The sequence below is a fragment of the Nerophis lumbriciformis genome, linkage group LG23 (assembly GCF_033978685.3).
Source record: "Nerophis lumbriciformis linkage group LG23, RoL_Nlum_v2.1, whole genome shotgun sequence".
In the NCBI taxonomy this organism is placed as follows: Eukaryota; Metazoa; Chordata; class Actinopteri; order Syngnathiformes; family Syngnathidae; genus Nerophis; species Nerophis lumbriciformis.
In genome coordinates, this window is record NC_084570.2 from 13,981,839 (window position 1) to 13,994,669 (window position 12,831).

General features: G+C 39.3%; 1 protein-coding gene across 2 annotated transcripts in view; it reads right to left on the reverse strand.

Annotated features, from left to right (window-relative positions):
* Positions 1-124: 124 nt before the first annotated feature.
* Positions 125-12,831, reverse strand: part of LOC133622367 (interleukin-1 receptor accessory protein-like 1) — a 555,729-nt gene continuing 543,022 nt past the window's right edge. For both annotated transcript variants that reach the window (XM_061985016.1, XM_061985015.1), the window contains one exon: positions 125-9,834. In XM_061985016.1, coding sequence (XP_061841000.1) covers positions 9,107-9,834 — 728 coding nt within the window. In that variant the 3' untranslated portion in view covers positions 125-9,106. The remainder of the gene's footprint in view (positions 9,835-12,831) is intronic.

Sequence of the window (12,831 nt, forward strand, 5' to 3'; positions counted from 1 at the left end):
TAGTACTCCCCACCTGTGATGGTAAATAACTCAGAAGCATAAACCGTACAATATTTGAAACATATCGACACTATGCTACTATACATGTAACTTAAAAGAGGAGAAAGGTTACACACGACTCTTCTTTCACACACAAATGACTCGGATGGTGTTTTTAAATTTTTTTTAATGAATAACATCTGTTTTCATGTACATTGCATATACATGATAGAAAACAAACAAAGAGAAGAGACCACTGGCTCTGCGCTGTAGTGAAAGTGCCTGGATTCATTGTGTGCTATATATTTGTCATTTTTACTCCTCTTCATCACAGCCGTGTCACCACAAATATCCACTGTGAAAAGAAAAAAAAAGGGGCGTCCTCTTCCAACAAGGTGACTTTTGAACTCCCCCCATAATGCTCGATTGTCTTCTTCCAAGTCTTCATCTTTGTATGTTTTAGTCATGTGTGCACGACGCCATCCTTTCTGCTTTTTTATCATTCAAACGGTTGACCGCTAAAGACAAAATACATCTGTCCTGTTGTTGCATTTTAGTGAGAAAGATGACAAAAGCAGGAAATACAGAACAATAACTAAAACAACTTTCACTTTAATCCAGGCTGAATCCCAATTCTCCCCATGGTCCTTGTCTTAGCCTTCGCCCTCGGTTGTGTGCGTTCACTTCCAGCAAGTGGTGTCCAAATTCTCTTTTAGGGTTAAGAGAAGGTTTAATTGCTGATGTTTATGGTAATGACACTAGGGCTGCAACTAACAACTTTTTTGATAATCGATTAATCTGTCGATTATTACTTCGATTAATCGATTAATAATCGGATAAAAGAGACAAACTACATTTCTATCCTTTCCAGTATTTTATTGAGAAAAAAACCAGCATACTGGCACCATACTTATTTTGATTATTGTTTCTCAGCTGTTTGTAAATGTTGCAGTTTATAAATATAGGTTTATTAAAAAAAACAAAAACAAAAAAACTAAATTAATCGCCAACTATTTTTATAATCGATTTTAATCGATTTAATCGATTAGTTGTTGCAGCCCTGAATGACACTCTTGTTTTATCAGGTATTCAATCATTTGTTACGTTACGGAAACATTGCCGGGTTTTGGATTTTGTTTGAATGAAGCTCATAATGCGAGCTAGCTAACGCAGCTGTCGCTAGTAAATGAGCAGCAATTCGACTTCAATACAATTGACCACATTGTAAACAGCTAATCTACTTTCAGAAATTACATTTGCCATGTTTAGAATGCTTTTATTTTAAAACCACTAGTCATACAAGGTAGCCAACGCAGCTGTAGCTAGTAAACTACAATGTCAGACAACTCGCAAACAGACTTAACTACATTTCATGAATGCTAAGACAGTTAATTTGTTTTCAGAATTTACATTAGCCGTGTTTAGAATGTTTTTATTTTAAAATTGCTTGTCTTGGGAGCTAGCTAACACAGCTGTAGCTAGTAAACTACAAATTTCATATTAGCAAAAAATGGACTGCACTACAATTTACCACATTTCATAAATGATTGGACAGCTAATCTGCTTTTCAAAATTTACACAAGCCATGTTTAGAATGTTTTTCTTTTAAAATCACTTGTTTTAGGGGCTAACTACCGTGACTTTCACAAGAAAACTACAATGTCACATTAGCAGCAAATTGGCTTCACTACAATTTTACTACATTTCATGAAAGATTAGGCAGTTAATTTGTTTTCGGAATTTACATTAGTCGTGTTTAGAATGTTGTTTTTATTTTAAAATCGCTTGTCTTGGGAACTAGCTAACACATCTGTAGCTAGCAAACTACAAATGTCATACTAGCAAAACATTAACTTTACTACAATTTACCACATTTCATGAATGATTAGACAGATAATCTGCTTTTAAGAATTTACACAAGCCATGTTTAAAATCTTTTTCTTTTAAAATCATTTGTTTTAAGAGCTAGCTAACGTGACTTTAGCAAAAAAAACTACAATGTCAGACTAGCAGCAAACAGACTTCACTACAATTTACTACATTTCATGAAAGATTAGACGGTTAATTTGTTTTCGGAATTTGCATTAGCCGTGTTTAGAATGTTTTTATTTTAAAATCGCTTGTCTTGGGAGCTAGCTAACACAGCTGTAGCTAGCGAACTACAAATGTCATACTAGCAAAACATGAACTTTACTACAATTAACCACATTTCATGAATGATTAGACAGATAATCTGCTTTTAAGAATTTACACAAGCCATGTTTGGAATCTTTTTCTTTTAAAATCACTTGTTTTAGGAGCTAGCTAACGCGACTTTAGCAAAAAAACTACAATGTCAGACCAACAGCAAAAAGATTTTACTACATTTCATGAAAGATTAGGCAGTTAATTTGTTTTCGGAATTTACATTAGTCGTGTTTAGAATGTTGTTTTTATTTTAAAATCGCTTGACTTGGGAGCTAGCTAACACAGCTGTAGCTAGCAAACTACAAATGTCATACTAGCAAAACATGAACTTTACTACAATTAACCACATTTCATGAATGATTAGACAGAAAATCTGCTTTTGAGAAATTTACACAAACAATGTTTAGAATCTTTTTATTTTAAAATCATTTGTTTTAGGAACTAGCTAACGCGACTTTAGCAAAAAAAAACCTACGATGTCAGACCAGCAAAACAGACTTCACTACAATTTACTACATTTCCTGTGTGAATAAACAGCTGGTAGATTAGATTAGAAGGTAGATTTACCTTCAGATTTTACATTAGACTTGTTTAGCATGTTTCTTTCTTTCTATTGATCATCATACAAGTTACCTACGCAACTATGGTACACATGATAGCTTTTGAATATTGTAATGTTTCCTTTTTATAGTTTATTATTGGTCTAATACTACTACTAATAACAATAATCACATATATAAAATGAGTGGCGTATCATTTCTAAGGGCGTGTTTTCTGGCACTAAGTCTTGGTCCTAAATTGGAGGGAGAAGGACCTAGGCAGGATTGGGATTCAGCCGAACTTGTAAGTATTTTGACATACTTTTTTCTTATCCACCTTTCTCCCTCAGAAAGCCAAACGGCAAAATCAACCGTCACATATCTTGACTTTTATATCTGTTGGTTCTCCGCAGCAGGTCGGGGGACAATTATAAATGAGGAATTCAATTAAATATATTTGTACGAATTGGAATGTGAAATTCAAGTGAATCCACCCCACAGGATATTGAATTTGAAATACAAGAATAATTAGATTCTTTGCAATTCGGAGAATTTACAAAAAAGTAATAATTGCCTGATATATTAAAAATACGGGCACTCAAATGAGACAATATATGGATTAAGAAAAGTATTCTGGGGAATGAAGTATGCTTCCATCATTTCCCCTCATTAAAAAGTGAAAATACTTAGAATTTAATGATCTGATTAATAGATGCTTTTATTCTTTATTATATCTGCTGTCATTAAAATATAATGTGTAAATGAGGTAAACAAAACTCCATCTTTTAGACCAAAAAGTTGAAGAAACAAAGGTGCAGGGCAATACTATCAAATATGTAAAATTATCATGTATGGAATACACTGTACCAATAATATTAAATGGAATGACATTTGTACATCCTTGAATTCAAATTTGAACTGCAATTCAAATTCTGTTTGCAACCTGAATTTGAATTTGAGACTAAACTCAATTTGAATGACAAATGATCGCACGGGAAGATGAAAATGATTTAGAGGAACAATATCGTATAAAGCCAATTTGATGTCGCTCATGACTAACAATAGCCAAAGATTGTGTACAGTAGTGTTGGATAAGTGAGTGTGTGGTACACTCACTGGCTGTATTGACGCCACACTGATACTGTGTTGGTGTTTCGTAATGGCACCATCTGCTGGAGTCAAAAAAGCAAATAAAATTGATAGCAAATATGATTGTTTTTTTGAGAGCAAGTATCTGTGCAGAAAGGAATCTGAAATGAGCCAAATAGTAAACAGGAAATGTTACCTTATTTGGCGATATCAAATCCAAAAATAATCCCAAACTTTGGAATTTTTCGTTTTTTTTCAACTCTTGTCATGTAAACCGATGTCAAAAGCAGCACGCCACTCCTTTCCGTACGAGCTGTCGCTCGCACGCTCAGACGCGCCCTCTGATAAAAACAGTCAAATGACATAGCAGCTGTATCGGTCACATGGTGTTTTTTTTTTTTTTTAAAGTGACACACACATCGAGGTATCGAAATACACAGTATCACTCCTTGTCCGTATCGTTTGAAATATCACTTGTGTAAGGTATAGTTCATAATTCAGTTTTACGTTCATAAAAACTAGCAGCACTGTTGGGAGAAAAAAAAAACTGGCAAAACGGCGCCCCCACATTGCTGTGAGGACGCACGTCATCCGGCCCAGTGCAGGACGTGTCCTGTTTGTGTTTGCTCAGTCATGTATCGAGAGGATGGAAATATCATAAGCCTGGTTCTTAACAGCTCATTGTTTGACAGTCCAGACCAATGGTTCTCAAACTGTGGTACGTGGGCTCCATCTAGTGGTACGCCAAAGAATAACTTGATTAAAGTAGTGTTTTGTTTTCCTGTATTCAAACACAGTGTTACTTTTCAAACTGGGGGCAAAAATATTAAATATACTTGTTTAATAAAACCCCGCGTTGTTTTTAACGAATACTTAGCCCTACTACGCTACTGTATTTTATTAATGGTCATTAGGGTGTTTCTTGGTGTTTTCCGAGGTGGTACTTGGTGAAAAAAGTTTGAGAACCACTGCTGTAGACCTTTTTTTGTTCAACCAAACCTGACTCACGGGTACTGGTCTCCGTTAACTCCCTCACTTACTCGCCCCTGCGACCGCTAGCTTAATCCAAAAAAAAGGAGACCAGCCGACATGTCACCAACTGTTCCAAACGGCGTTCGACTCAATGTGCGAACTTGCACGCGCCCTGTGACTCGAGCGAGTCAAGTGTCTCGATCCGTTATTATTATGAGTTGGATGTGGAAGAAGTTGAGAGCCCTGACCTCAACCCTGTCAAACACCTTTGGGATGAAGTAGAACACAGATCAGTTTGACTGTTGCCATAGCGATTGATCCTGTTGGTGCCGGATGGAGCCATGACCGAGTCCTGCTTTTTTTTTTTCGCACGGTAAACTAACAACACATAACATGGTCCTGAGTTCAAAGGTCAAAGCCCTATTGTGTAACTGGCCTGTGTCCTGCTGGCAAGACAAGTTGGTGCTGGGCTTAACAGAGCTGTCCTCTAGGAAGGAGTGCTGGTTTAGCCCGAGTCCGACAGCAGGAACCGGGAGCGGGCGGCGACGCGCTTTCCTCAGACCCGATCATCAACAGCGTAGTTGCATCGAGGTGCTGCCAACCCTTCCAAGGTGCTACCAGCGGTGCGCTAACAGTGTCACAACTCGCCCCTATTATTATTATTATTATTATTAGTAGGATACAACAAAATACAGTACAGTGCAAAAGTCTCAGGGCAACACGATCTTTACGACCAACAATAGTAGACAAGCTCGATACAGCAGGCAGGATTAGAGATGGGTGTTGATATCGAAACGGACTGAAAATCTAAGAAGACATATATTTAATATAAGTACCATAAATAGTTACCCCATTTTTCGGACTATAAGCCGCTACTTATTTCCTATGCTTTGAACCCCGCGGCTTATAAAACGGTGCGGCTAATTTATGGATTTGTTTATCGCTAACTGCCATAATGTTTTGTACAAAACCAGTGAAGTTGGCACGCTGTGTAAATCGTGAATAAAAACAAAATACAATGATTTGCAAATCCTTTTCAACCTATATTCAATTGAATAGACTGCAAAGACAAGATACTTAACGTTCGAACTGGTAAACTTTGTTATTTTTATGCAAATATTAGCTCATTTGGAATTTGAAGCCTGCAACATGTTTAAAAAAAGCTGACACAAGTGGCAAAAAAGACAGAGAAAGTTGAAAAAAATTGAACAGGCTAATTGGGAACAGGTGGGTTCCATGATTGGGTATAAAAACAGATTCCATGAAATGCTCAGTCATTCACAAACAAGGATGGGGCAAATGTGAACAAATGCGCGAGCAAATTGTCGAACATTTTAAGAACAACATTTCTCAACGAGGTATTGCAAGGAATTTAGGGATTTCACCATCTACGGTCCGTAATATCATCAAAAGGTTCAGAGAATCTGGAGAAATCACTGCACGTAAACGGCAATGCCCGTGACTTTCAATCCCTCAGGCAGTACTGCATGAAAAAGCGACATCAGTGTGTAAAGGATATCACCACATGGGCTCAGAAACACTTCAGAAAACCACTGTCAGTAACTACAGTTGGTTGCTACATCTGTAAGTGCAAGTTAAAACTCTACTATACAAAGTGAAAGCCATTTATCAACAACACCCAGAAACGCCGTCGGCTTTGCTGGGCCCGAGCTCATCTAAGATGGACTGATGCAAAGTGGAAAAGTGTTCTGTGGTCAGACAAGTTCCTATTTTAAATTGTTTTTGGAAACTGTGGAGACAAGACATGGGTAACTTACACATCTGTGAAGGCACCATTAATGCTGAAAGTTACATACAGGTTTTGGAGCAACATATATTGGCCTGCCTGTAGTCCAGACCTGTCTCCCATTGAAAATGTGTGGCGCAATGAGAAGCCTAAAATACCACAACGGAGACCCCGGACTGTTGAACAACTTAAGCTGTACATCAAGCAAGAATGGGAAAGAATTCCACCTGAAAAACTTCAAAAATTGGTGTCCTCAGTTCCCAAATGTTTACTGAGTGTTGTTAAAAGGAAAGGCCATGTAACACAGTGGTAACATGCCCCTGTGCCAACTTTTTTGCAATGTAATGCTGACATTAAATTCTAATTAATGATTGCAAAAAAAAAAAAAAAAAAGTTTCTCAGTTCGAACGTTAAGTATATTGCCTTTGCAGTCTGTTCAATTGAATATAAGTTGAAAAGGATTTGCAAATCATTGTATTCTGTTTTTATTTACCATTTACACAACGTGCCAACTTCACTGGTTTTGGGTTTTGTATTCACACTGCGAAGGTGTCTTATGGCTTATGCTATGGCGCCATCTTCTGGAGGAATGTGCTCACTGCAAGTGCTGCGGGATGAAAATGTGTTTTCCTTTTTTGTCCTTTGAACCGGAGGTACAACCGTCCAAAGCGTTTCTGTTCCAAAGTATTCTTCATTTATCACACCAAGCAACGTTTGAACGTTTGAACGTTTTACTATATAACTAAAACAATTCATGATTACTAAATCATCTCATGTGTGAGGCCTGTAGGAATGTTTTGGTGCATGTATGTGCTATTATAATGTAATCAAGCTAGCGTCGTTAGCATTAGCGAATATGCTAAAATGTTTACAAGTGTCTGTGTTAATATACTTAATTTACAATTAAAGGTTAACTTACTGTAATTCTTCAGTAAATTGACCAAAACGTCACCGTGGAGTTATTGCGTCTGTTAAGCTGATTGAAGAGTTAGCTTCCGCATCTAGTGGGTCCATGACGATGACTTCTGTTTTGTTTGATCATCCATTTTACTGCTGTGTTTCAGACACTGTTTGGAAACAATTAAGGTATGTAAATAAATAAACATTTAGAGAATGTTTCTGTGTAATTAACTCATTTCACGACGTATATAACTGTGGCTTGTAGTCCGGTGCGGCTAATACATGGAAAAATCTTATTTTCCCCCTAATATGTAGTGGGTGTGGCTTATATCCCACAGCGTTCTATAGTCCAAAAAATACGGCAATATAAATACAAAATTGTTCATAGTTGAATCGTTGCTAACCTGACTCTTGCCAGATCCTTGTAGTTCGCTGAGCTCTACACAAGGATCTTGGAGTTCTAAATAGGAGATGTATTTCAGAAGTAAAAAAAATAATTGTGTGTGATTGGATAAACCACTTGTTCGTTATCTTGAATGACGTGCTACTTCAACCACTCACATCGAAATGAACCCGTGACGCTGATGAGAGCTGGGAAATCCAAACCCGGTCCGAAGAAGAGCCAAAACATCCTTGCCACCAATGAATGCCTTCCAAACCGTTCTCTGTTCATCTTTTAAATAATTCATATTCTATAGATTCGACAAAACAGTTGCAATAGCAGAATCACTGTCAGAACACGACTCAACTCGCTGCATGCCACCATTGTTGTTTGAATCAAACAGTCGCTTCGGCGCTACGTCACATCTATGAAATCCCGCCCGGCGATTGTGATTGGTTCATTATTTTTTGCTATCTTGAAGGAGTTTGCAATGCCTTCGAGCCCAGACCCTTGTGTGGAGCTCAGCGAACTAAAGGGTCTGGCGAGAGTCAGGTTAAGTATCAAAGTGATACCCAAACCGATTTGGTCTATTAAAGACTCCATTGGATTGATTTTTTCCATTTGAGTCCCAGAAGTTGCTGTCCTCCATGGACCCCTGCTATATAACAACACGACTGCTAACAGTTGTGACTTCCTGGTACCAAATCTAAAGGTGTCCTCAGACTTTTGCACGTCAATACCGTATTGGCCATCTGGCTATGTAAGACATACCGTGATTTCATCACTAGACTTCCGCTGCTAACGTCACCCGCGAATAACCCTCTGTTACAAAAATAGACTCTTTTCATAAAATAATATACGTCTGCTTTTTTTCTGCGATAGAATCGTTTGTCAAGGTAAGCAACGAGTCCATGTCATCGTCGTAGAAAGAGCGATGGTAGCCTAGCACCGTGTTTCTCGGGTGTCGCTCCCACTCGTCGGGGCGTGTGTGACTCCTGAGTTTGTGTCCTTTTCAGTGGGCGCAGCAGCGGAGACGTTGCTCCTGGAGACCCGACCCCTCCCTTGATGCACACACACACTGGCACGCAAACACGCTGCTTCAGAAACCCAAGTCCCAAATGATATCGACAAAAAGAAATGCTACAAAGAATTACAAAGGCTATGTACAGGACCCTGTATTCCGGCACTTTCCCAGCCATGTTCGCCGGCGTTGGTTTATGTTTACATCTTTTTTTTTTTTTTTTTACAGGCGTGGAGGAGCTTCTTATTCCTTTTTCCGCTTTGATAAGACACGACAAGAGCTGCGCTCGGTCACCAGATGACGCTAGATATGCTGGTCTCCCGGGGCAACAGCGGCAGCATGGCGTTGTTGCCGTGGCCTTCCTCCAAACTCTGCTGCCGCGGGGACTTGGACTGCGGACGCTGTCCGTTCAGGAGCGTCATGGGGATGTTGCAGTACGTGTGCTGGGTTCTGCCGGAGGACAGGTGCGGCATAGTGCCCCCCGGTGCCAGCTCGTAGTCGTAAGTGCGGTAGTAGTGTTTCTGCCTCATCTGGGTGTGGTACGAGTTGTGGATAGTGGAGCGCAAGTCCGGGTGTGCCGTCGCCATGGCGGTGGAGGTGGCCGCCGCCATGGAGATGGCCGACACCGCCTGGAGCTCGCCAAAGGGGCCCTGCTCGCTGACATCCAGCGCTTGCTCGTGGGAGATGCTCAGGGGCTCGGTGCGCTTGAACGGCATCTCGTACAGCAGCTGCTTCCAGAACTTGGAGTCCAGCTTGTTGCTGGCCGGCCCGCGCCACTTGATGACCGTCAGCATTTTGATGGTGTGTTTGAGGGCCTCCACTTCCTGGTAGTTCATGATGCCGCGCAACTCGGCACACTCGATGAGGATGACCTTGATCTCCCCCGTCACCAGCATGTTGCGCAGACGCGTCTCCAGCTCAAAGATGCTCCACCCCCTCCGCACCACGTAGCTGGGCGTCAGCACAATGATGAGGCGCTTGCTCTGGTCCACGCAGCGTGCAACATCCTCGATGTAAGCTATGGACACAACACACACTCTTCACTCTTCTGTACACCACAGCATAAAGCAGGGCCATTCAATTACATTTCAGGACAATTGGGATGTTATAGTTATGCAGAAAATGCTAGAAAGCGATGCAGATCTCTGCTCTAAAAGAGTCCAAAAATCATATACAAAGGACCCAAAACGAGAAAAATAAGTCCCATTTTAGCCATATTTATATTAAGTAATGTGAATCAGATTCTTATTTATACTAAGCACATTAAAGTTAGCTTTTTCTGGTCATAATCGGTTGATAGGTTTGTAAACTTGGCTCTGTTGTTGCTTGTAGATGTAAACCGATACAGTACATCCTCTGTACCTGGGAATCGATACCAGTACCTAACTATACCAATTTTCAGTGCTTTTGTGTGTTAAAAGGGAACTGGAATTTTTTGGGGAATTTTGCCTATCATTCACGATCCTTATGTAAGACAAAAAGAAATATGTTTTTCTTTGTTTTTAATGCATTCTAAGTCATTAAATATGAGATAGCTAACAATGCAACTAATACACTATCCTGCCCTTTAAAAGAGAACAGCACTTTTTTTGGAATTTTGCCTATTGTTCATGATCAATATGAAAGACGTGATGACGGATGTGTTTTTGTTTAACACTTTCTAAATGTCAAATAATTGCGATCAAAAGTCCGCTTACAACGGAACCTATAAGAGCCGCTCTATTTCGCCTATAAAGCCCTTAAAAAAAACATCCAAACACCTCCATTAAGGTCATGTATACATGATGTAAATATATATGTAATGTAGTAAAGGGAACATTTATAATAACATTTATTATTTCTTTTTTTTTTTTCATTTTAAAAAACACGTCATAATGTTCACTTTTTTAAAAAACATCACTGATTATTACACATTGAAGACTTCATGAGAGCCAACAAACATAATAAAACATCACTTACTGTACACTGTCTGCTGTCATTAGGATGCTGACTGCTAGGATGTTCATATATTCCCATTTAGATGAAGAATGACTCACAAAGGGGGTGGAACCAAGCATCTTTTAGTGTGGTTCTTACCATTCCCGGGTCTAAATTGGCTGTCAAAGTGTACCAACTTGTCGAAATACATCCCTATCCAGGTAAGAGGCATGGTTTATGATCTAGAATGAAGTTTGACGAGCAAGGAAACAAGGGAGCAGCTGATCAGTAAATTATGTCAACATTGGCACACAAGCTCGTGATCAAGGGCGCTGCTATAAATAGTTTGTCTGCGTTAGCGCCTATAATAACGATATCACTAATACTTGGTTAATATTCAAGTCACAAAATGTATTGTTTTTGGATGGTGTTTGGATTGGGTTTTATGGGCGGAATAGAGGACCTCCCATTGGCTCTGCTGTAAGACAACTTTTATTTAATATTTAGAATGCATTAAAAAAAAAGCCATCCGTCATATCTTTCATAATGATTGTGAACTATAGGCAAAATTCCATAAAAAGTGCACCACCCCTTTAAGCCCTCTAAAAAACACCCAAAAACCGCCAACAATACTCCATTTACATCTCATGACCTGAATATTAACCAAGTATTAGCGATATTGTTATTAGAAGCGCTTACGCAGACAAACTATTTTTAGCGGCGCCGTGATCACAAAGAGCTAACTAGCTTATGCTGCTATGTTGCCATATTGAGTCGGTGAGCTGCTGCATCGCCTCTGAGCTGGTGAAAGTTAATTCTAGATTATAAATAATACCTCTCACCTGGATAGTAAAAGGTTGTGGCCCTAAACCGAGAAGTTAGTCAACTTTGACAGCCAACTTAGACCTGGAGATGGCGATAAGGACACAAAAAAACGCTCACTTGCGGCACTTAAAAAAAAAAAAAAAAAATCTTTCATGAGGTTTATGATTAATTCTTCATCTAAACGGGAAGATATGAACATCCCAGCAGAAATTGTACAGTAAATTATATTATGTACGAAGTTCGTATATCTTGTTAAGTACTAAGCAATACTGCTATAGTGTTTGTTGTTCTGTGAAATAATATGCCGCTGTATGCCTAAAATGAGCAAAATAGGTAAATATTACATATTTTTATGACTGTGCCTGTTAGTACATTTCATATATTCTTGCGTGTGTACACTGTAAACCGTTGAAGGTTTTTGGATCTTTTATAGAGCGCATTATAGATGGAATAGACTCCATTGTTTATTCATTTGCGAGTTAGAATGCATAAACAAAGAAAAACATACGTGTTCTTGTCTTACATAAAGATTGTGAACGACAGGCAGAATTACCCCCAAAAAGTGCAGTTCCTCTTTAATAAATGCGAATTATTTACTAATAAAATCTATTGTTTTTACTCAACATTTAAAAGGGAGTTGATAATGATAACTGTGCTGTTGATTTCTTACACTTCTGAGTCTCATTTGCAAGTATTACGTCGTCGACTTTGCGTGCAGTTGCAATTCCAAGGTGTTAATGGCAGTAGTGTATGGACTACTGCGTGTTGCTGTAGCCAGGAAGCTGTGGCGGCTGCTGGTCTTTCAAGTAGGGGAAGCTTATTTTCAGCTACTCTCTAAACATGAGTACAGTCTGCAATAACTGATAAAATATATACAGATGCTAGATTTTTTACAAAGAAAACGCCCTTTACAGGATTGTAAAAATCTCCATATTAACTCGGAACAGCAGAATAGAACTTCAATAATGCTCTGGCAGTGGTTTGTACTTTAAGACCGCTTCACTCATTTTCTTGTCAATCAAAAGGGATTCAGCCTCAGACAGATCATGCGGAAGCTGAGCGTCCAGGTCAACCGAGGCCAAGCCTACGTTCCATAGATTTCCGGAGACGCTCGGCTTCCGACGGGCAGAACAAAGCCAAGCGTTTATCCGATGACTGTTGAGTTTGGCTGCAGTGGAACAACCCCACTCTACGCTCCCCCATTGAAGTCAATGGACGCTCAGCTTCAACACTGTTTATTGCGCTGTGACGCTACCACAATCAATTAGAAGAA